Source organism: Talpa occidentalis, unplaced genomic scaffold (genome assembly GCF_014898055.3).
Source record: "Talpa occidentalis isolate TD23 unplaced genomic scaffold, MPIMG_talOcc4v2.1 talOcc4.4, whole genome shotgun sequence".
NCBI lineage: Eukaryota > Metazoa > Chordata > Mammalia > Eulipotyphla > Talpidae > Talpa > Talpa occidentalis.
The window spans coordinates 87508261-87534168 of record NW_023604295.1 but is presented as its reverse complement, the minus strand read 5'-3'; the positions used below and the strand labels follow the sequence as shown (position 1 = coordinate 87534168).

Here is a 25908-nt window from a genome sequence, read left to right as displayed (position 1 = left end):
GCACTCCAGAAGCCCGCCCCACCCTGCCCCGAGCTCCCCGCGGGGACCTATCGCGCGGCCGAGAACGCGGCTCCGCGCGCTGGGGATGCCTCGGCGCTGGGCTGAGGACGCCGCGAGCCCGGCTGTGGGAGTGGGACGCGGCCCGAGCGAGCAGCTCTGCGGCCCAATAGCTTTCCTTGCCCTCGAGTGCCGGCCAATGAGGCGCGCGGGGCGGGACTTCCGCCTCGCCTCGGTGTTGTCGCGGCGCTGACTCCCGGCGGTGGGGTCGGTGCGGATGTTCAGTCATGAAGTCAGGGTAGGCGCTTCTCCCGCACCGACGCGGCGGGCGCTCCTGTTTGCGTGGTGGGGCTCGGGCGATCAGGTAAGAGCCCCCGCCACGTCGCGGCGGGGCGGCGGGTGGTCCCCCGCAGGGCTGGCTCCGAGAACACACCCCCTCGCGGTCCCTAGAGTTCCGAGGCGGCCCCGCGGCTGAGGTCTGCCCCGCTCCTTCCCGGGCTGGGCGCGGAGAAAACGAGGCTTTTTTGCAAAAGGAATAAAAAACCCTGTCCCGGGAGGGCCGAGTTCTCCCCGATCCCTTGAGTATCTGAAGTTGTTCTGCGTCTGCCATGACCCTCCTGAGTTAGCGGTGGCCTGAGAAGACGTTGGAAGGCTTCTCTTTGGCATGGACTTGCTGCAAAGTCGGGCGAAATCCCTTTACTTTAGCCGCGGGGGCTCGTTAGTCTTTGAGAAAAGGAGAGCAGGTACCTCCTTGCTAACCTTTTTGCCCGCCCCTCCTTCAACCGCCCTCCCCCTTCCTCTCCTCCCTCCGGAAGTTTAGATAGAAGGTGGGACGTGACTACTCTGTTGGGGACAGATTCCTCTTCTCCCTCTTCAAGCCCGTAGTTCTGCCGGGACTTTTGTTGGTTGACCTGCACTGATGAGAGGACTCCGTCCCAGAGAGGGAGTGGGCAGACACCGAAGCGATCCCAAAAGCACTCACGCAACTTTTGTGGCAGCCCCTGACTGTTCTCAGCCTGCTTTTTGGTCCTCTATTTTGCCCTACTCTGGCAATAGTGAAACTAAACTATCATTTAATCCTCAATTTCAGCACCGTGGGCAGCTGCTCAGTTCCTCTTTAATAGCCCCAAACCTGCCTGTCTCCATAGGTTTGGTAGACCTCATTGACTTCATCAGTGATGCAGCAGGGACAGTGAAAACAGGCAATCCTTTAAACAGCGGTCTGTTTTTCCAAGAAGATCTGCAGTTTTGATACAATATAAATAAATAAAATGAGTGTTTCTGCAAAGACTTGTAGAGAAACATCGGTTCATAGATTTTTTTCAAAGATTAAAGACAATTTTTTAATGGCTTGACAAGATTAGCTCCACTTGAGTAACAAAATTGGACTATGGTAACAGATAAGAAGAACTTTAAGCAGGAGGTAAGAACTGTAGTGCAGTATTTTAATGCAGTTCCTATGGGGAATTAGTAATGGATTTTAGAATCAATTTAGTACATCAACATTAGAAAGAAAGAAGGAAAAAAAAATCAGGCGGCACCTATGGAGTAAAAGCAAATATTATTTCATGAAGTTTGTGTTTCAGGTTTTAAAAAAATGTTAAATAGATGTTTTAATAAGAGGAAGATGTAAATGTATACTGTATTGTTGTGGATTGTTATGTTATGACAAAAAACTGGATCCCAAATTTGTGAGTAGACTAGATTCAGCCTTCAGCTCTGCCACTTATTAATTCTGTGACATTGTAACTAGAGGAAAAATAGTTGAAAATTAGTTGAAATGAAGTATGTCTGTTACATAGTTAAGCCTAAAAACATTTTTCTTTTTTGGAAGTGATTCAATAAGAAGCCCAGTTATTTAGGAATGGGAGTTGTTATAGTAACAAGTTTTTTTAACTTATGCTTTTATTTGAAGTCTGTCAGCTTGTCATATCCAGGTGTAATTAAAAAGCATGTGGACTAAATCTTGGTTTGTGAGGGCTAATACTGAAGGATTTGGAGTAAGTTCTCATGTATCCTTACTTAAAACTCATTTCTTTTGAGCATTTTGGAGAAAAGGAGAACTTGCCTGTTACCAAAATTCAGCTTTTCTCCTTTGGTGTTTTTCTGCAGAGCAATATAGATTAATCAGAAGTTTTTAGACACTAATTTTAGCAAAGTGAAGACAGAACTAAGGGTATGAAAGATATATTTCTTAAAGTAAATTTGTTAGGAAAGCATTTTATATTTTTTGTCAGGAAGTTGTATGAAATGAAATGACTTGGTGAAATATCATGGTATGCTTCATGTTGGTGTGACCTAAAAATGATTGGCATTTAACTGAAAAACATGATTTTGGGCATTTTAAAATCTGAGAATTAATAATGTTTGGCAGAAGGCAAAAGGAGTTTGAATCAGAATAGTGTTTTGCACCATTTGACATATTACCATATGGCATTGCATATGGTAGCATCACAGGATATAAAAAAAAGGAAAGAACGTTGGTAAGCATTGTTAGTTTTCTCAAGGAGGAAGCACAATGAATAGGCAAGTGAATTTCTTTTAATAAGCATAGTAGTTAATCAGTTGTTTCAAATTTCATGTATTATACAAATATTTATTGAACATATATCAAAATATTATTAATCTTTTACAGAGTTTTTATATCATCCAAAAGTTGATTTGGGAACAATGAGAACATATAATTGTTATTGTCAGAATTTACATATCTAAATAAAAAAAAACAGTAAATAAAAAACAACAGTAATAATAGCTAACAGTGATATTTACTATGGGCCAAATACTATTTTGAGTATTTTATATTTGTGTAATTCTCACTGTTATTACAGTGGTGCTAGCACAATTATTTCATTTACACAGATGGGGAAGAATAAATGACATGCTGAGTTCAAACAGACAAGTTGTTAATGGAGTCATTGGAGTTTGAGTGCAAGCATCCAGATTATAAAGCCTGTGTGTCTTCTGTCATTTTTTAAAATTAAAAAATAGAGAATGCTGTGGGGGCTATTTTGGATTTTTTTTTAAAGATTTATTTATTTATTTATGTAAGTACTGGGTACAGTCAGAAGCGCGGGAGGGTGAGAGAATGCACCAGAGCCAGAGCGGGGAGCAGAGCAGGCAGAAGGACCGAAGTACACTGCTGAGGGGAGCAGTGGGCGGCAGGAGAGGTCTGCGCGCCATGTGGGACCCTTCTCCGGCGGCCGGGGGGCAGCTGGGGAGCAGCCGGGGAGCAGCCGGGGTGCAGCCGGGGAGCAAACTGGCGCTGCACAGGCCGCTGGCAGCTTCCCAACCCAGCGCTCAACCGCTGCGCCACTGGGAAGGCCCTATTTTGGATTCTTTACTGATCTCCTTAAGCCCTCAGTTTACTTAACTCTTTCCCGAAAAATATGGTATTAAGTCGTTATGTTTTTGTGGTTATTAGTATAGCTTGTTAAGCTCTAAACTGACTGTGTTCAATAAATGATATACCTGAGCCTTTTTCCTTTCATTGAGGATTTGGCCATTTGAAAATTTGTTGGCAGTTGGAGGAGGATGAGAGAGGAAAGAGTTTCAAGTAAGACCACCACCCAAACAAAGGTATAGAGATAGGAAGGCAGAGGGTATGGACTTTGTGCATGACTCTTAGTTGAGACAAACATCTCTTTATGGATGTTAATGTGGAATAAAAGTGCAGTAAACCTGGAGATAGGAAAAGAGTTTAGTTATAGTAGTTGAGGAAGGAAGTGACAGTGGGATTGTAGTAAAGGACATAGATTTGAGAATTGTTGACACTGGGAACTGACATGGGTATGAATGTTAGACAAAATTTTGGGGATGTACGTTAGACAAAATTTTGGGGGGATAGTGATGCTTTTAACAAAAATAAGGATCTTATGATGAAGAACAAGTTTTGGTGGAAGATGATTTAGAAGGAAGACTTATGATAACCATCTTAGTTCTGGAACTGAGGAGTTGTTCAGACCTTTGAAAATGTAAATTGGAAACTGAGAGATCTGTGTATTCCATAAACAGGAAAGAAACCAACTGCTCACTTTATGAGTAAATGGTCTACAGCAATTATCCTGCTGTGGGTCAGAGTTTCACAGTAATGATATAACTCCTGCCTTCAGAAATGCTAATTTCTCACTTACTGAGATGTGTGTACTATGTACATACTGTTTTCCCCCTGTATTATACTTTGTGTCCCTCATGACATGAGGGAAGGTAGTGGGGTGGGAAAATTTTTGGAAAACTAACTAGTCTCCAATTTATTATTTTAAAAGAGATCTGGTAAAATGAAGACTAGGGGTTATCATACTAAGAACTTAGAAAGATGCTATGATTTTTATGTAATGCCATTCATTTGTATACATACATTGAATTGTTGCAATGTCTGTGGATTTGTTATTTTTGTCATTCTTTCTTTGTTACTCTGAATTGATTAATAGCAAAGCCTTTATAATCATAATACCTGTGCACTTGGTAGAAAGGTCTTAGGGGTATTGGTATTGTACTCTACTTGTATTCAAGATTATGGAGGATAACCTCACTGGATGAAATAAGGCTCCATCGTGCTTTAGGATGAGTAGGGATTTTGTGAGGAATACCTGTGCCATTCTCTGGTTGAATGTGAATACCAAAACCCATTCTCTGGTTTCAGTTGGTTATTGCATTCTGTAAATGGTGAGGATGATAATTCCAATTCTGACCTTGAAGGATGGAAAGAAAAGCATCTAGAGACATTTTATACATGAAAGAAGGCTTACTTTTAAGTAAAAGAACTATAGGTTTCCTTTTTTGGCAGTTTTTCTTGGATTTAGTGCAGCTGGGTAGGGCATGATATTAAAATAACCAGTTTAATTTACTCATTTCTGAACTCTCTTGGTTCTCTGTACTGTTTAACCCAAATAACTGGCTAAGCACATAAAAGTATTGGGGACAAAGAAAGACTTAATATATTCTGTCACATCATTGTTGGAAATATTATTTGGATTCTAAACATAAGTTTTTCTATAGCATTTCATTCATTCAGCAAATTACCTACTATGTCAGACACTATTCTGGGCACTTGGAGTAGATCAGTAAACTGATAGAGACAAAACCCCTTGCTGTCATGGAACTTTTCTTTTAGTGGGAGTTTTAAAGTATGTTTTCATAATGAAAGTAGGTATATTTTCTTGTAATGTGTATTTGTAAAATCACAATTTTAGCAGATAATAAGTGCTATACTAGATTGCAACTAATTCTAAGGAGCATTTTTTAGTATATGTGCTGCTGAAGCAAGCACACTAAAGAGCATTTTGAAGAAAGAGTCTTTCTTATATATGTCTCTTTCTTACTTTCTTTCCCCAGTGGAATGGCTTAGATGTATGTAAAACTCAGCAAAGTATTCATGAAATGCTTATGATGAAGAAAAAGGAAGTTGTGTTGTAACAGGGCCAGATCTGGTTAAGTAGGAGCAAGATGGCAATATAGTTATTCCTTGCCTTGCTCCTGAGAGGAACAGTTAGCCAGAGGTACACTCTGTTAGCCATAAGAATACAGAAAGTCTTATGGCTTGGGGTAAAACAGGAACAACCTTGGGCTTAATAGATCATACATACTGTGACAAAGAAGAGAGTCATGCTTTAATGAAAAGAAGGTAGGTGGAGAGAAATGCCTAGAGGCTGCTGTCTGGGGCATAGGTGATAAATGTAGTGGGGATGCCAGTTCAACCAACCACACTGGATTGGGGAGAGCTAAATATGGTGCAAGCATATGCTTGACTGAGGAAAACACATGCTTCCCATAGACTGTCCCTCTCCCTCCCTCACCACTTATGAAGTACTAACCTCATGAAGTATACTGACAGTGCATGGACTGCAGATTTTTAGAGATGGACCCCCAAAGAGAGAGTTATCAATGGTGCCACAAACATGAGCCAGCAGCCCCCCCCCAGCATAATTACACAAGTAGGGGTCTTACAGGGGTCCAGGACCCTGCCTGACTCTGTGACTCAGCAACTATAGGATCAGGTGTCAGGATATATGAACACCAACAAAGGCCCAAAACTAAAACACTACCTACTGGAAAAGTAAAAGTTAAACTTTATATGTTGCTGCCACAGCTATGTATAAACTCTACACACACACACACACATACACACACACACATATTTATATATATATATATATATGAATATATATATATTCAAAGACTTGAATATTTTATCTCTTTATCAGACAGAGATTTTAAGATTGTAATAATAGGGAATATTTAAATCATAGAGAAGAAAACACTGAAGTGTTATGAGAGAGCTCAGTAAAGCTAATCAGAGATATGACAAAATTAAGAAAAACATATCAACCTGAGAAATAAAATTAATGAACATAAAATAGAAAGTGAGGTTTTAAATAAGGAAATAATGGAGTTGGAGGATAAAAAAGCTATTAGAGTAGAATGTACCAAATACAGGATGAAGTCAGTGATGTTAAAGATACTAATGCACAAGGACTCAGGTGTAAGAGAGAGAAATATGAAAAGAAAGTGAAGAAACAGTTAAACTATCAAATTACATTAGGAAAGACAACATCTGGATAATGGGTATCACACAGGAAGGGGGGGGAACAAAGAGTTTATTTAAAGAAATAATAGAGGAAAACATCTCAAACCATGGGAATGAACTGAATGTAAAAGCACATGATGCAAAACGAACACTTGGTTATCTACATGCAAGTAGATACAAACATGTTTATTCTTCAAATATTAAGTAACTAATATATGCCAGGCATTGATAAGATACCTGTGATACATCCATAAAATAAATATTCCTGTCTTGGAAGAGTTTATATTCTTATGGCAAAGATGCAAACTAAATTATAAACATAACAATTAAGCAACTGACAGTATGATAGAAAGTATTAAGTATTACGATAAATAAAAGACTGTACATTACAGGGGTGAGTAATGGTAGGTTCATTCACAGGTTGCAGACTTTTGCCAAGGGATCATGTATGTATACAGAAAAGAAGGCTAAGAACAGATTTTGGGAATGATATTTTAAAGAAACATTTGTTATAATTAGTGGGAATTGTAAAACTGAAAGAGGTGCCTCATATTCCTCTACCATTAACGTAGTATACCAAATTTTATGCTTAACTGTATACATAGGGTTTGCATATCTTTTTGTTCAGAAATTATGCATAAATTAAAAAAGGATTAAAGGCAGTAACAATAAGCAAGGGAATTGGCTCATTTATTTAGAGTTAGTCTCTAGTACTTTTGCATAGAAATCCAGTTCCCTAAGATAAGGAAACTGGAATAATAGTGCAAATTACTTTTTCCCCTGTATTTTTGTTTGGCTTGACATGGTTGTTCTGAAAATTAAATGGAAAGGTATTCATGTTAGATGTTCAACAGAGTGCCTGGTACAGAATTAAGTTCTTTATACTGATATATCTATTTTAATGGTAGGGACACATATAAAAGTATCATTAAAAATAAAACATTATGGTTCAGAGGTTAATTCTTTGAAGTATTCTGAGCATCATATTTTTTATAACCATGCATTTTTTGCCATGTTTCTCTAAATGGTGCTTTGATTGTGCTATTCATGAGGCAGTTTCATTGTCAATTGTCTTAGTTTGCTGTGTGTGTTAACTGCTGTGGTTGGCAACCTATGGTACTGGTGACAATAATGGTATTTAAAAGAATTATGAAGTGTATTTTTGTTAGGAAAAAAGGGCAGATAAATAGGAATGCTTTCTCTAATTTGACCCTCTACCACACCCCTCTTTTACTTGCAAGAAGATCATGAGTAATGACTTAGTAAGATAATTGCTAGTATATGGTTGAGAACAGTGATTTCTAAATTTGAGCATAAGGATTCAGTAGGAGATATATTTTAAAAGTAAAATTATAGAACAAATTCCCATCTCATCACAGCCATAGTCCAATATTGCTGGCATTCCAGAAGCACCCTTTCCTTAATGATACTCCCCTTTTGTACCTCTAAGGTATCCACTGGTGGACCTTTATGAAGATAACTTCTCATTTTTCTTTATGGTTTTACTTCATAAATATGAATCTCTACCTAATGTCTGTTTTGTATCTTAACTAACTAAACATGAATGGAATAATAGTAATGCATTCCTTGTGAGTGCTGCTTTTCCTTGGTTCATCTATACTGATCATGTGGGTGTTGTTTTCATTGTTACAGAGAATTTTATATATGCAAATACCACAGTTTATTCCATTTTAATTCATAATGCTGAAAAATGCTTAATATTGCAAAAGGCAGCTCATTGCCTAAGTCTGCAGAATAGGGAGGGTATATTTTAGGGACGAACAGGATGTGAATTCTGTCACTTAACAGTAGAAATATCCTTGATCCTATTATGGTTGATATATTGAGGTTAATAGTTTAGGATTTAGTTCCCAGATATCTGAAGTGTCACTGTCTATAGTTTCAGTTACCAAGAACAATTACAAAAATACTATGTACTATCAGATATTTTTGAGAGAGAGCACATTCACACAACTTTTCTTATTATAATTATTCTTTTAAAGCAGTTTAATTTTTTGTTGAGGTAACATTGGTTTGCTATACTTTGTATAAGTTGGGGTATAGGTTCATACCTCTTAAGATCTGTGTTACCATACCACCTCTACCATTGAACACCTGTAATCCTATACCATAGTCCATTTTGCCGTCTCCCCTTTTGCTTCCCTCTGGTATCCTCACTTCTGCAGTCAGATGTCAAGGGTTTGTTTTGTTTTTTTTTGTCTGTTCCTTTGTTTAATTTCTTTATCTTCCACATGAGTGAAATCATCTGGCATTTGCCTTTCTCCTTCTGAGTTATTTAGATTAGTATAATCCCTTCCAGTTCTATGGCTGTTGTCTCAAATAGTAAGATTTCATCTATTTTTATACCTTTGTGGTGTTCTATTGTGCATATATACCACATTTTCTTAACTCATCTGCCCATGGGCACTTAGGTTGTTTATATAAGTTGACTATTGTCAATAGTGCTGCACTATTTAGAAGTGCATATATTCCTTTAAATTAATGTTTTCATAATCATCAGAGATATACCTACAAGGGAATTATAGATCTATTTTTAGTATTTTGAGAAACCTCCATACTATTTTCCATAGGTACTGCACCAGTCTACATTTCCACTAACAGTATATGAAGATTTCTTTTCCTCCACATCCTTACTAACACCTCTTGTTTCTAGTCTTTTTGATATGGGCCATTCTCACATGTGGGAGGTAGTATCTCATTATTTTGATTTTGCATTGCATTTTCTGATAAGTGATAATGAGCATTTTTTTCATTTGCCTGTTGGTCATGTGTATGTCTTCTTTACCGAAGTGTCTATTTAGCTTTTCTGCCCAGTTTTTTTTATTGGGTTGTTTGTTTCTTCTTGTTGAGGTATAAGAGTTCTTTATAGCTCTTGCATATTAGCCTCTTGTCAGATTATGACATTCAAATTTTGTCTCCTATTTGGTATGGTGTATTTTTGCTTTGATGATGGTTTATTTCACTCTACAGAAGCTTTTTAGCTTGATGTAGTCCCATTTGTTTATTTTTGATTTGTTTTTCTTGATGTTGTACTTAAATCCCCAAAGATACTGTGAAGACAGTATCATGAAGCGTTTTGTTTGTTTTCTTCTAAGTATTTTATAATTTATGGTCTTACATACAACTCTGTACTCCTTTTTGGGTTATTATTTTTTTTTGTGTATGATGTGAGATAAGTGATCTAGTTTCATTTTTCTGCATGTGGCTGCTAGTTTTCCTAACAACATTTGTTGGAGGGACTGTATTTTCTTCAATGAATACTCTTTGGTTAACAGTCTATATGTGTGGGGTTTTTTTTTTTTTTGGACTTTCACGTCTATTCCATTGGCCTATATGTACTTAGTTTTATTCCAGTGGTGTACTGTTTTGATTACTGTCACTTTGTAGCATAGTGTGAAGTCTCCAAATGTGAATCTCTGTGGTTCTTTTTTGTCAGGACTGTTTTGGCCTTTCTGGGTCTTCTGTGGTTCCATATAAATTTCAGTAATGTTCTATTTTTTGAAGAATGCCATTGAAACTTTGATGGGGATTGCATTGATTATATATATTGTTTTGAATCAAATGGTCATTTTAGCAATGTTATTTCTTCCAACCTACCAAAAAGGGATATCTTTCCATTTCTCTGACTTCTATTTTTTTCAATAATGTCTTTTAATTTACAAATACACCTTTATTAGGTTTATTTCTAGTTATTTCTTTTTGATGCAATGTTTTCTTGATCTTTCTCCTTTACTCCCACCTTCTTTGAACTATGGTTGAGCCAACAGCCTTGCCCTCTGCGTCCCCTGCCCTGGAGTACAATCTCCAGGCTCCTCGCTCCACCCACTCCCTTTTGATGAATAGTGAATCATCTTAGTGTCAGTTCTGTTGAAGCCTCCTCTGTTCTTTGATGTCCAAGGGGTGCTCAAGTTTTCTATATTGCTGCAGGATTCGCTTAGTGTAGTGTCTTTTCTGTTCTTCGGTAGGCAAGCCACAAACCTCTTCTTTCACTATTTTTTGATTTCTGATCTAATTTGCTGCTCTGAGCACTACAGCCAGTGTGTTGGAGGCACAGTTGCTTCCAACTCTGCACTGTATCTCTTCTTTCTTCATGTGTCTGTACCCTGTCTACCACCTAACTCTGTACCCTGTCTACCACCTATGCATTTGGTCAGCTCAGTGTCTGTTGCCTTTTTGCTGTGTTCACCCATTATACCTACTGTCATCCCACAGTATCTGTGATTGCATGTGCATCTTTTGCCACTTCTGTAGCCTCTGAGCTATGTCCTCTGACTTGGTGGGCCAGACACTATTACTCCCTGGTATCCATGTATGCTGCTGAATTTGTCCCCTCTGTGCCAGATCTGTCACCTTTGGGATCAGGCATTGTCAAGCTGTGTCTGCATCTGCTGCCATATTTGTTTTTGCTGCAAGGTATACATCTCTGTAACTTTTCTATTTGATTATTAGTTATTGTTACTACTCTCTTACTATATTTTGTAAGTTAAGTTTTGTCATAGGTATGTCTGTATAGGAAAAAAACAATGTATTTAGGACTCAGTAATATACACTAGGTGTTTTGGAATGTGTTCCCCATTGATAAGGGGATATTGTTTCTGGGGGTGGTTGGAGGAGTGTCAAATGTTGTGTACACTAAACATTGGTAACAGTTGTATGAGCTTCTGAGGTTGGAAATAATAGATGTTTTGGAGAAAACTGTTTGCTAATTTTAAAGTAATTAAAAATTGTCCATTTTAATAATTTGGAGAAATCAAATTATAAAGCAGTTGTAATGGAATCTGTAGAATATTTGCTTTCCTTCATGGTAGTAGTTAAAAATATTAGACTATACTTGCTTTTAGTTTGGATGGTTTCATATTAGAGAAATTAGCTGAGCAACCTTTGTTCTGCAAAAGACCTATTGGGCCTCTTGTTTTTGCTTCAAAAAGAAATCTTCCTTTTTTTCTTTTTTCTGATTTGCCACTTTTACTCATTTTGCCACTTTTACTCATGACAAGCTCTCAACCATTTCTTTGAAAGTTTAAAGAAAACATGCTTTATAGGAGTTTATCTACAGTATATGTTAGTAGTTCCAGTTGTTAGAACTCTTGGAAGTCATGATGCTTTTTAAGAAACAGTAGCTTGTTATTGATCTAGTTATCATTTTCAGACATTATTGATGTAGTAAATTGTATGAATTGAGAACACTATTTTGAAGGAAATGTTATGCCATATGTATGTGATATCCATATGCAACTGTGAGCTCATTTGTAAGGAAAATAATCTATTTAATGAAATGTGTTACTATAAATTTTACACTAAAATAGTTAACTATCTACTTACTTTTTTATAGTTAGTACTTGTTTCACAATGCTACTTTTGATACATGTTATGGTATAATATGTAATTATGGAGGAAAAATTTAAAATTATCCATTGAATCATTTTGCAAATTAGGAAAAGATTATTTTTATTTTAGCAGTAAGGTATTTGGTCCAGTTTTTGAAATGTCAGTGATGCTCAGGAATGTTGCTTAAGAATGAATTGCAATATGAGCTTATTCAGAGGCTTTCTAATGGACACAATTAGTTACTTCAATTAGTGTTACTTTGAACTAAACTAGTTGATGTCAGGATGTGAGTTATCTTCAGAATTAACAGTTATTTTGAAAGTAATTTCCTAAAAATTATATTGGTCTTAAATAGCTAGAAAATGCATTCCCATTCTTAATTTTGTGAAGATGAGTTATATGGAATTGTTAGTTTTAAATGTGCAATTAGACTTAACTCTTATACTTAGGGAAGTTTTAATTTTGCGTTTACCAGACCAGCATTAGGTGAGTTATTGGAAAATGTGTGCTGAAGTTACACAGATAATCATGTGTCCAAGCCAAGGTGTTCACATTCTCTAAAATGGGGCCAAGAGGAAAAAAAAAAAAAAAAAGAACAGTTGATTCTTTGAAAGATCAACAAAATTAATATATCTGTAGCTGTATTGACTAAGAAAATAGAGAGAAGACTCACATAACTAAATAATCTGACATAACAGCAGGAACATTGTTATCTATTTTATAGAAATAATAAGCACTATAAAAGAATACTATGAGCGAGCCACTATAAAACCAAAAGTTGGATAACTTTGAAGAAATAGAAAATTCCTAAGGATAGGCCTCCCTGGTGGCACAGGGGTTAAAGACAGTGCTGTCAAGCTATCGACAGCCACTGAAGCACGAATTAGATCCCCTGCCAGCCAGGGAGCAATCCACATGGTGCAGCAGACCTTTCTTGCCTTGCCCACTTCTCCCCTGAAGCAGTGTATTTCGGTGGATCTGCCTGTACTGCTCCTCACTTTCTGTGGTGAATCCTCTTGACCACTCGTACCTCTGGCTTACACCCCAGTTCTCATATGTATAAATAAATAAAAAAATCTTTAAAAAAATATATTAAAAAAAAGAAAATTCCTAAGGATACACAGTTCATGATGATGGAATCATGAAGAAATAGAAACTGTAAATTGACTATGGCTAGGAATCAATAATCAGAAACTTCCCAAGAAAAACCCAGGTCCAGATTTGCTTCACTTTTGAAATGTATCAAGTATTTAAAGAAGTTTTTACACCAATTCTTACCAAAAAGTTAAAGAGGTGACATTCCTAGCTTATTCTGTAAGACCAACTTTACCTTGATACCAAAGCCAAAAATACTAGAAGAAAACTATAGACCAGTGTTTCTTATGCATTTGATACAGTGATCCTCAACAGAGTACTGGCAAATCAAATTTAACAGTACTACTACTAAGTGGCACTAATTCCTAGAATATAAGGATGAGTCAACATATGAAAAGTATAATATAGTCAGTCCATAAACAACATGAAGTGACAGAAACATGCCATCTCAATTAATGTAGAAAAAGCATTCAACAAATTCAACAGCCTTTCATGATAAAAACACCCAATATATTAAAACAGAAGGAAAGTGTCTCAATATAATAATGTCCACATTGGCGACCCAAACTTGATATACTCAGTGATAAAAGGCTAAATCGCTTTTCCTTTATGGTCATGAAAAAAACAAGTTTGTAGTAGTTTTCACCATTTCTATTCACTATAATGCCAAAAGTCCTAACCAGCGTAATTAGCCAAGAAAAGGAATAAAATGGACCTAGATTGAAAAGCAAGGATCACAATTATCTCTGTTTACTGACAACATGATTGATTTTTTTCCTATAAAATCTTGAAGAATCCATACAAATAAAATTAGAACTAATGCATGGATTCAGCAAAGTTGCAGGATACAAAATGAACCAGCAAAAAAAAAAAAAACCAGTTGTATTCTTATGCACTAATAGTGAACAATTGGTTAAAAAAGAAATTAATAATTGTATTTATTTACAATAGTATGAAAAATAAGCAAATACTTAAGAATAAACTGACCAAAGTGGTAAAAGATGTGTATGCTGAAAACTACAAAATGTTTGCAAAAGAAATGAAAGAAGAAATAAGTAAAAGTATAGATATGCCATGTTCATGGATTCATGAATGTAATGTTGTTAAGATGTCAGCAGTTTTCAAAACAATCTATAGATTCAATGCATTCCTTATCAAAAGCCCATAATGTGTTTTGCTGAAATTAGAAAAATCTATTCTAAACTTCATGTGCAATTTCAATTTCAAGGAACCTCAGCTAGCAAAAACAGTATTGACAAAGAATAAATGTGAAGTCTCATGCTTCTTGATATCAAAACTAAATATAAAGCTACTTTAATTAAAACAGTGTATCACTGATATTTTTATGTACATTTGGCAAGTGGAATAAAACAGAGAGTCCATGGTCAAATGATTTTTGATAAAGGTGCCAAGTTCATTCAACAGGAAAGGACATTCTTTTCAATAAGTAGATTTGGGAAAACTGTACCCAGATGCAAATGAATGTTGTATCCTGCTTTATATTGTGCACAAAAATTAACTCAAAATGAATCAAAGACCTGAATATAAGAGCTAATATGCACAACTCTTTGATAGAAACACAAGGGAAAAATCTTAATGATAATGGATTTGACATTGATTTCTTACATATGACATTAAAAGAAAAGCACTGGCAACAAAAGAAAACATAATTTGAACTCCATCAAAATTATATCCTTGTTCATAGAAAGTGAAAAGACAACTCAGGAGAAATATTTTTCAGGCCTCCCTGGTGGTGCAGGGGTTAAAAACACAGCACTATCACCAGCCACTGTGGCACTAGTTCTATCCCCAGGTGTCCAGGGAGCTAACCTACATGGCGCAGCAGACCTCTCCTGTCTCACCCACTGCTCCCCTCAGCAGTGTATTTCAGTAGATCTGCCTGTTCTGCCCCCACTCTATCTAGTGAATCCACACCCAACCCCCCCCCCCCGCACTTCTGTCCTACACCCCAGTTTTTGTATGCATAAATAAACAAATCTTTTAAAAAAAAAGAAAACATTTTTTCAATAATGTATCTGAACAGGAAATTATGTACAGGATATATGAGGAACTTTTACAACTCAAAATCAACAACCACCAATTGGAAATGGGCAAACAACTTGAATAATCATTTCTCCAATGTAGATGTACAAATGGCTAATAAACACATGAAAAGATGCTTAACATCACTAATCATCAAAGAAATGCAAGTCAAAAGCACAATGAGATACCCACTGGGATGATTGTTTTCAAACAGAAAATAATAAGTGTTGGCAAGAATGTAAAGAAATTGGAACCCTTGTGCATTTCTGTTGGGAATATAAAGTGAAGCAACTGCTATGGAAAACAGTTCTGTAAAAAATTAAGCAAAGAATTACTGTATCATCTGGCAATTTTGAGTACATACTTTGAGTACAACTTTTGAGTACATACCCCAGAAAAATGAAAGTTGAGATTCAGGTATTTTTACCTTATTCATATCAGCATTATTCATAATAGGTAAAATGATGGAAGCAACCAAGTGTCCATCAGTGGATGAATGGATAAACAAAATATGTTATCTGCTTTTTTTAAAAAAAGATTGATTTATTTATTTATACACGAACTGGGAGAAAGCGTGGGAGGGTGAGAGGATTCACCAGAGACAAAGTGGGGAACAGAACAGGCAGATTGAAGAAATACACTGCTGAGGTGAGCAGCAGGCGCGACAAGAGAGGTCTGCCACGCCATGGGGGACCCTTGCTGTCCGGGCCGGGATTGAACTGGCACTGCTGAGGCTGCAGACAGTTCACAGCACGGTGCTCAACCACCTGGGCCACCAGGGGAGGCACGAGGCCCTTGCTTTTAATGGAATATTATCCAGCCTTAAAAAGAAGGAAATTCTGGCATATTACAATTTGGATGAATGTTTTTTACCATTCTTGAGACATTTTTATTCATGAATTTAAATTTTTGGGTCTTTTTTTTTTTTAAGATTTATTTATTTATTTATACAAGCACTGGGTACAGTCAGAAGCGCGGGAGGGTGAGAGAATTCACCAGAACCAGAGCGGGGAGCAGAACAGGCAGAAGGACCGAAGTACACTGCTGAGGGGAGCAGTGGGCTGCAGGAGAGGTCTGTGTTCCATGTGGGACCCTCCTCCGGTGGCCGGGGAGCAGCTGGGGATCGAACTGGCGCTGCAGAGGCTGCGGGCAGCTTCACAACCTGGTGCTCAACTGTTGCGCCACCAGAGAGGCCCTTTTAGGCCTTTTTTAAAACTATGTATTTTTATCTCACATTTTATTGATTTGTCTGTCATTTACATAGTTTTGGAAGTGCAGTTTCACACCTTCACAGGTGTTCATGCTTCACTCACCCCCCCACCCAAGCTCCAGTACCAATACCCAGTCATCTTCCCTTTCCTACACCCTTCTGTGTCCTCTGTTCCCTTCTGTTTTTTTCAGAGTCTGAGAATCGATTTTGTTGTCAGTTTGTTTTCTTTGGTTGTTTATATTCCTACAAATTAGTGAAACCATCTGGTTACTGTCTTTCACTTTCTGACTTACTTCACTTAGCATAATCACCTCAAATCTGTCCATTTTGTCCAAAATGCACTATTTCATCTTTTTTAGGAGCTGACTACTATTCCATTGAGTATATATTCCATAGGTTCTTTACCTACTCATTTGACTGTGTACTTTAGGTTGGATCTATGACTTGCTATTGTGAATAAAGTGCTGTGAAGATAGGAATGCATAAATCTTTCCATATTAGTGTTTTTATATTCTTTGCGTAAATACTTAGACATAAATGTGTATGAATATTGAAGACTGAGTTAACGTTATGCTGAGTGTAATAAGCCACAAATGAATGAATAAAAAAATGACTCCACTTATATAAGGTACTAGAATAGTCAAATCCATAGAAATAGTGGTTGTCTGGGATTGGGAGGAGGGAGAAATGGGAAATTAGTGTTTAATGGGTACAGGATTTCCGTTTGGAAGGATGAAAAAGTTCTGGAGATGGATGGGGTTACAGTTGTACAACAGTGAATGCAGTTAATGTCACTGAACTTTACACTTCAAAATACTTAGAATGGTATATTTTATGTTATGTATATTACAAAATAAAAGGAGATGGAGTCCTTTTTTAAAGCTTACTGAGTTATAAAATGAGTGTTTACTCTCTGAATTAAAAAACTGTTAGAAAATTAGAGAAATAGTGTAATAAAATTCAGTATATTCTTCACCTAGATTTAACATTTGTTATTTTTTAAATTGTGACTGGACTATTTTAAAGTAAATTACAGATATTATAACATTTCATAAAAAGTACGGGCTTTTTGGTACGGCGATAACACATCACTGTTTTGAAAATAAGGTTATTTAAAAAATGTATCTAAAATCTTTACCATATTCACATCATCCCTAAATTATAGTTTTTTTGGTTGGTTTCCTTGAATCCTGTGTTTTCATTTGGGTTTAATATTTCTCATTTCCTTTTTTTTTTTTTTTAAGATTTATTTATTTATACAAGCAGTGGGTACAGCCAGAAGCACGGGAGGGTGAGAGAATTAACCAGAGCTAGAGCGGAAAACAGAACAGGCAGACTGACGAAATACACTGCTGAGGGGAGCAGTGGGCGGCAGGAGAGGTCTGCGCGCCATGGGGGACCCTCGCCCGGTGGCCGGGGATCGAGCCGGCGCTGCGGGCAGTTTTGCAACCCAGCGCTCAACCGCTGCGCCACGGGGGAGGCCCTATATTTCTTATTTCTTAATGTATAACTGTCTGAAGCTGTTCTCCCATTTTCATTCTCATACATACAGTTTTATTAATTTTATAGAAATTGGTACAATTCCCCTAAAATCACACATCCGCTTTAATTTGAAGTTAGGGCAATAAGTATTATTTTATAATAAGTGACTATTACTTTTTTACTGTTCTTTAATGTAGGCACAACATAAATGAAAAAATAAATGTATGTGTGGATTTATACATTATATTTAAAAATTAAAAAAATCTTAAATTTTGACATTTTAAAGCAAATTTACTTTTAATTATTACTTTGATTAAAATTCAGTTTTCTCCATAATTGAGTCAGTAGACAGACATAAGTATAAGCAGAACTATGGGATTATTTAGAGTTGTGAATCGTATAGGTATTGTGACTAAACTTGGGTGTTTACCTTAGTGTCCAATTCTATGTAAATTCTTATGCTTTTGAAATATAATATTAATTAGTTAATTAATAAGTATATATTAAACATTAATTATATTGACCAATTTTAGTGTTAAATACTTTAGTGTTAACACTTTAGTGTTAACAAAGTATTTAAAAGATGTTTTTGTATACTAAGAATTATATCAAATGACTTATTTTCAGGAACAAAGCACCAGAGCTCATTACTACTCATCTGCTTATCTTCTAGGTGATTTTTCAGCAAGATGTTGCTCTCCATAGGGATGCTCATGCTGTCAGCCACTCAAGTCTATACCATATTGACTGTTCAGCTCTTTGCATTCTTAAACCTGCTACCTGTAGAAGCGGACATTTTAGCAGTAAGTGCAATAAAACTTATCCATATCTTAAAGCATTCCTTAAAGAAAAGTTTTGGTCTTATAAGGTATTTACCTACAAACAAACATATAGACACATATACACTGTTGTAACCTGAAAGTAGGGGACCTTTCTCACCTTTTATTGCTCAATATCTGGCATAAGATTTCATGCACAATAAGTGCCAGATAAATATTGCCCTTGAGAATGTGTCTGCTCTCAGGAGCGTACATGCAAACATGTATTCACATGCTGGGTATTTTATGTACAGTCTTAATTGTTTTTCTTGATAATTAGTATATCTGTAACAACTTTGATAATGATACTTTAAAGAAATTGTTGAAGATGTCTATAGAAAATTTTAACCTAAGATTAATGTTTATGTCAGAAGAGAAGACGATAATCTTGTGTTTGATGATAGAAAATTTTTTAGAAACGATTGCTTCTCAAAATCTTCATAGGCCTTTCTAGGCTACTATTTTACTGTCCTACTGGAATGTGTATATATTTGTTATTAATCATTTCCATGAAACTAGAAACAGAAGAATTAACTCTGTGTGTGTGCACATACACCTGTAAGTACTCTGCTAAGGATGTATCACTTGCTATCTGGATGTAAGTGATTTGCTTAATGATATTAGGTGATTAAATAGAAGGGCCAGACTCATTGCTGATCAAAACTTGATGTGGTTCTTAGGCATGCTTCTGCGTTCTGGAGCATATGTGGAAGAGTCTAGGATTATTATAGAACTTGATAGCGCAAGGCTGGTTTCTGTGCTTTTGAAAGCACAACGACTCTAATCCTTATGGGACTTCTCTCTCTTCCTACTCTCTCTAGTAAGGAATTGGTTGATGAGTTTTTTCCTAAAATAAGCTGGCTCTTTTTGAGATGGAGTGAAAGTAGAATCTTTAAGGATTAAGAGTCCATTGCTATTCTACTTTCTTTTCTAAATTTGTCCCCAAAGACCTTGAAATATTGTTGGGATGACTTTTAAAATGAGGTAGAGGATTTATGTGCTGAGCAGGGAGTAAAGTTTTCCTTTTGTCCTTTGATTTCTTCCAGTCTCTTTTTCCCTTTCCTCTCTTTTCTCTCTTGCTTCTCACATCTGGTACGCTCTGTGTTCCTTCTTTCTTTTTTACCTGAAATATATTCTTGTTCTGTAGTTCAGATCTGTGATGGGTTCAGTGATTTTCAGTGAACTACTCTGGGAACTAAGCCAGCTGTCTGATTCTGATCAAATTACTTAGCCACTATAAATGACTCATTTTCTTTCTTTGTAAACCAGAGTGTTGTAGTGATGGTTAGATAAAGTGCTTTGAATAGTATCTGACACATAGTAAATTTTTTGTTTATCTTTTTAATTTTTTTAAAGGTTTATTTATTTATTTATACAAGAACCAGGGTATAGGCCAGATGCGCGGGAGAGTGAGAGGATTCACCAGAGACAGAGCGGGGAACAGAACAGGCAGACTGATGAAATACACTGCTGAGGGGAGCAGTGGGCAAGTCAGGAGAGGTCTGCAGTGCCATGTGGGACCCTCACTGGCCGGCCGGGATCTAACTGGCACTGCCGAGGCTGCGGGCAGCTTCACAGCATGGTGCTCATCCACCTCCAGGGGAGGCCCTATCTTTTTAATTTTCATTGTAGTTATTCTCACCATCCTCTACTTATGGAGCAGTGTATTAGATTGCCCAAGGTATATTTTTTAATGTAGAGACCAAACAATATGTTAGATTCAGAAAAACAACCAGTCCTTGCCAACTGTGTGCTTCAGATAGATTAAATGTGGAATGTATGTTGATGCTATGTAGTAAAAGAACCATCAACTTGGACACTTCTTAAATCTAGTCTTTATGCTGAACTAAAAGATAGAAGGCTGAATACAGAAATAGCTGTGGGGATGGAGTGGGGGAGGGAGATTGGGAAGGCAAGTTGTAAGACCAGTTGTAAAAGGAACTAAATATTGAGTAGAGGAACTAGATGTGGTAACATAGCTGTTCAAAGGAAGTGAGTCAAGAAGTAGAAAATATTAGTTCTTCCTTTTAACTGAATACAAACATCCCTGAAATCTGAGTTTGTAGTAATATATTTTTAAGTTGGACATTAGATTGATTCTTGTTTCATTTTGGACAAATATTAGGATGTTGCTTTTCAAAAGACAAAGTCAGTTTAAATCATGTTATTTATACACCAGATGATTTTATTTTGGTAGCTGAATTCTCCCTCTTGACTTAATTCCCTGACATCAGTATTCGTCCAGCTAGTGCGTGAGTACTCAAAAGCTGATGAGATGCTACTATATAGTGTGTTGCTGACTAGTCAGTAAGCCCCTGAGATCTTGAGCACCTGGAAGGCAGGACTTTGTCTTAATAAACTTTATTTCTGGTGCATAGTGTCAGTTATGCAGTAGGAACTCAGTAAACGTTTACTTTTCTTTGGTTATTTAGTTCTTTCATATTTTCTTTCATATTTCCTAGTATTTATTCCTCATACTTTAGTTTATTATTTATCTTAGCAGTATTTTTCATCTCAACTTGTTTTTCTTCCCTGTGATCCAAAAGGAAGTGTACAATTATTAATTATGTGCATTTATATAGAGAAATATGAAACTTTATAATTGGCAGATCAGTAACCAAATCAGTGTTGAATATTCTGATTCTAGTATTTTAGTACTATTACTTCCATGATTTTACTTAGAAGTAGTATCCATTTTATATACTTTCAGAGGAAGTCAAAGAACTCAATTTTGGTTTACTTCCAATCTATCTCTTGATTCTGTTGTCTGGATTTTTCAGAGAGAAATGAGTGCTTGTTATGTGGTTGTGAGGGTCAGTGGGATAAGTAGAAGAGAATAAGAGAATTAGCCAGTTGGTGGAGGTGTGAATGGATTGCATTATAGTATAGCAATACGGAACTCTAGAAATGCAGTTACAATCTGAGTTGAACTGAAGTTCTACCATTCTGTGGTTCCATGACCTTGGACAAAGTACTTAATACCTTTTAACTCTCAGTTCACTTATTATGAAAGTAAGACTGTATGAAAGTTAGTGTAAGGCAGTGGGTTACAAGTCAGGGTTCTAGGCCTAGACTGCCTGGATAGAATTCTTTTTTCTCTAAATTACTAGAGCAAATTATTTCCAGCATTCTGTGGCCAATCTACAAAATGAGAATGATAGAGACTTACTTTATAAGGTTCTAGTAAGGATTAAATACCTGTCAAGTGTCATAAATGCTCAATAATTTTTAGATATTTATTTATTTCTATATTAAAATAAAACTTCCGTTAAGACTGCTTGCAAAGAGAATTTGCTAAGGAAAAGACCTTTTTTATTTAAATATTTTATTTTATATAATTCTTACATCTTTTTTCATCTTTGCACAATGTATGCATTTTCATTTTGGTTATATTCCCCATACAATTGCACCCCCTCCCCCATATTTTGACTCTAGGCCTTCCTTTCCCCACCCTCTTCCCCAACCCCCCATTGTGTGTCTCTGGTTTATAGTTTCTTGCTGATTTTGATTTTTACTTTGTATTGATTAGTCTTTTTCCTGGTCTCTTATTCAGGTTTTCTAAATTCCTGCTATGAGTGAGACCATCCGGTATTTTTCTTTTTTTTTCTGGCTTATTTCGCTAAATATGATCCTGTCCAGCTCCATCCACGTTGCTACAAACTGCATGTGTTTATCTTTTTTGATTGCTGAGTAATAGTCCATTATGTATATGTACCACATCTTCTTGATCCAGTCATCTATTTTTGGGCATTTGGGTTGTTTCCAGAGCTTAGCTATTGTAAATAGTGCTGCTATAAACATAGGGGTGCAGGTGCTCTTTGGAATTGATGTTTCTGTATCCTTTGGGTAAATACCCAGGAGTGGAATTGCTGGATCATATGGAAGCTCTGTCTTTAGTAGGTTGAGGAATCTCCACACAGCTCTCCATAGTGGTTGGACCAGTTTGCACTCCCACCAGCAGTATAGAGAGTTCCTTTTTCTCCACACCCTCGCCAACATTTGTTGTTGCTAGTTTTTTTAATATGTGCCATTCTCACTGGTGTAAGATGGTATCTCATGGTAGTTTTGATTTGCATTTCCCTGATTACAAGTGATGTTGAACATTTTTTCATATGCCTGTTGGCCATTTGCATTTCTTCTTCAGAGAAGTTTCTTTTGTTCAATTTTTGTAGAGAACTGATATTAATATTGTAGCATAGGTATCAATAAGGGAGTGGAAAGTTGTTAAAGAGTTTGAATACCATCAACTCTCTGTGTGTATGTATTTCATTGAGTTTAGTCCTTCATTGTTCAGTCCTAGTAAAAATGTTCAGATTATGTAAAGAGTGAGGGTGTCTTAAAAATGAGACACAGTGTTCCTTTTTCTCTTGGGGAAAAGACATCTTTCATGAGCCAGAAATCCTATAAATCTCTTCTATTAAATCAGATCTTTATAATGCACAGATAATAAAATGGAACACAAGTACTGCAGACACTGGGACAGAAGATGAATAAAACACTGGAAGCTGGTGTCACTGACCTACAGTATCAAATGCCATGATCTCAGCTGTTAGGGGGAAAAGGATGTCCCAAAGCAAATTCCATATAGGCTTTGTGGACTCCACCCCCACCCCAGGTCAAAGCCAAAGACACTCGGAACTCCAAATCCCATCACCACCAAAGGGAAGGTGGCTGGGACCTGAGGGTGGGGTTAAGCAGCTAGGTGGATACAAAAGGCAGACACGTGGGCTTTGGGGATCCCCCATTTTGGCTCTCCACCAGCTCGCAGCGTCCCGCCAGCTCTGAGAGTGACTTTGGGTTTCCAGGTCGTCGTGTTAGGGGAAAAGGATGTCCCAAATTGTTAGGGGAAAAGAATGTCCCAAAGCAAATTCCATATAGGCTTTGTGTAGAAAAATTTTTGTTAAGGAATGACTGCAGGAAAAACTCTTCTTAGTAGGCGATTTAATATTACAGAATTACTGCTTCTCTATAATAACTATTGCACGAAATTAGAGTCCAGTTTTACCAGTTGACGTGTAGTAAATTGTTTATATTACTTAGTATTTTCATGAATGTACATTTATAAATTTTATTGTAATAAACTCTGAAAGTAAATCAGAATTGTGGAAAAATGATTTAAACAGTTTAATAAAACTTGTTTTAAGTCTTGTGTGACAATTGATTGTAACTTCCTTGTTTTTAATTTTATATTTAGTATAGTCATGAAAATGTAACTCAGACATTTGATGACCTTCCAGCAAGATTTGGTTATAGACTTCCAGCTGAAGGTTTAAAGGTAAGAAAATAATGCTGTATGTTAAAAGCATGAGATATTTAATAAGGTGATTTTTATTGATCTTTTTTTAAAGAATGAAAATATTGCTTACATTTATTATTATAAAACCTGTACATCCATTTATAAAGGGTTCAAATTACTACTCTGAACTAGCCACTGATAATATAATATTTCAGACCTATTTTCTAAAATGTGTGCTCTCTGTGTGTAGAAATATGTGGCTATGTAAGTATTTACTTACCTATGTAAATATTCATTTATTTATAATGGACCAGTATTTAATTCAGAAAAATGCTACTTACCTGCCTTTTTCACTTAATTGTATATCTAGAACATGCTTCATGCTAATAGAAAAAGATAAATTTTTATTTGCAACGGCATGATTTTGCAATATCAAAAAATATGAATTTTTGCTCCCTGGTGGTGCAAAGGGTTAAGATGCAACCTGTGAGGCTGTTTGCAGCCACTGCAGCATAAAGTCGATCACCGGCCAGGGAACTATGCACATGGCACAGCAGACCTCCCCTGTCTCGCCTACTGCTTTCCTCAGCAGTGTATTTCAGTCAGTCTGCCTGTTCTGTTCTCTGCTCTGTCTCTGGTGGATCTTCTCAACCCCCCCCCCCACTCCACATACCTGTAGCCTATACCCCAGTTCTTGTATGCATAAATAAATAAATATTTAAAAAATACGAGTTTTTGAACATTGATTTGTTTTATTTTTCATAGTGGATATCTAGGTTGTCCAGTTTTTGTTACTATATTCAGTACTACAATAAATATCTTTATCCTTGTGTATTTATCATTTTCATAAGATTCATTTCCAAAATAAAGAATTTGTTTATGGCACCCATATTTAAAATTTTGTTGTATATTCCAGTTTGTCATTGAAAGTTTGGATTAAGTTAGAATTTTTTTTTTTTTTAAGAAATTGGGGTTACAGACTTTTTTTTAAAGATTTATTTATTTATTTATACAAGCACTGGGTACAGTCAGAAGCGCAGGAGTGTGAGGGAATTCACCAGAGCCAGAGCGGGGAGCAGAGCAGGCAGAAGGACCGAAGTACACTGCTGAGGGGAGCAGTGGGCGGCAGGAGAGGTCTGCGCGCCATGTGGGACCCTCCTCCGGTGGCCGGGGAGTAGCTGGGGATCGAACCAGCACTGCAGAGGCTGCGGGCAGCTTCGCAACCCAGCGCTCAACCGCTGCGCCACCGGGGAGGCCCAGATTAAGTTAGAATTTTACCAGTAGTGTCTGAGACTATCCTTTTCCCTAAACCCTCTTCAATGCTAGACATTATCAAATATTTGTTAATTGATAAAAATACTTAGTGAGATAAATACTTAGTGAGATAAAACATTTTACAGAGAGAGAGAGAGGAGGGAAGTAGCAGGGTAAAAAGGGGGAGGGGAGAGAGAATTGCTTATTTTATTTTATTTTTAAATAATAAATTTTATTTTTATATTCCCCATACAATTGCAACCCCCCCATTCTGACCCCAATCCCTCCCCTCCCGCCCCCACCCCCCAAAAAGTGTCTCTGGTTCATAGTTTTTTGTTGATTTTGATTTTTACTTTCTTATAGTTATTCATTTTCCTGGTCCCTTATTTAAGTTTTCTAGATTCCTGCTATGAGTGAGACCATCCGGTATTTTTCTTTTTCTTTTTGGCTTATTTCGCTGAGCATGATCCCTTCCAGCGCCATCCATGTTGCTGCAAATTGCATGTGTTTATCTTTTTTGAATGCTGAGTAATATTCCATGGTATATATGTACCACATCTTCTTGATCCAGTCATCTATTTTTGGGCATTTGGGCTGTTTCCAAAGCTTAGCTATTGTAAATAGTGCTGCTATAAACATAGGGGTGCAGGTATTCTTTGGAATTGATGTTTCTGTGTCCTTTGGGTAAATACCTAGGAGTGGAATTGCTGGATCATATGGAACTCTATGTTTAGTAGGTCCAGAAATCTCCACACAGCTCTCCATAGTGGTTGGACCAGTTTGCACTCCCACCAACAGTGCAGGAGAGTTCCTTTTTCTCCACACCCTCACCAACATTTGTTGTTGCTAGTTTTTTTAATATGTGCCATTCTCACTGGTGTAAGATGGTATCTCATGGTAG

General features: G+C 36.8%; 1 protein-coding gene across 2 annotated transcripts in view; it reads left to right on the top strand.

Moving 5' to 3' along the window:
* Window positions 1-219: 219 nt before the first annotated feature.
* RNF13 (ring finger protein 13) overlaps window positions 220-25908 on the top strand; it is a 138788-nt gene continuing 113099 nt past the window's right edge. The window contains exons 1-3 of one of the 2 annotated variants that reach the window (XM_037525814.2): window positions 220-361; window positions 18373-18502; window positions 23712-23792. In XM_037525814.2, coding sequence (XP_037381711.1) covers window positions 18389-18502; window positions 23712-23792 — 195 coding nt within the window. In that variant the 5' untranslated portion in view covers window positions 220-361; window positions 18373-18388. Of the gene's footprint in view, window positions 362-813; window positions 1421-18372; window positions 18503-23711; window positions 23793-25908 lie in introns of those variants that run through there. The other variant, XM_054700737.1, reaches the window with a different exon arrangement.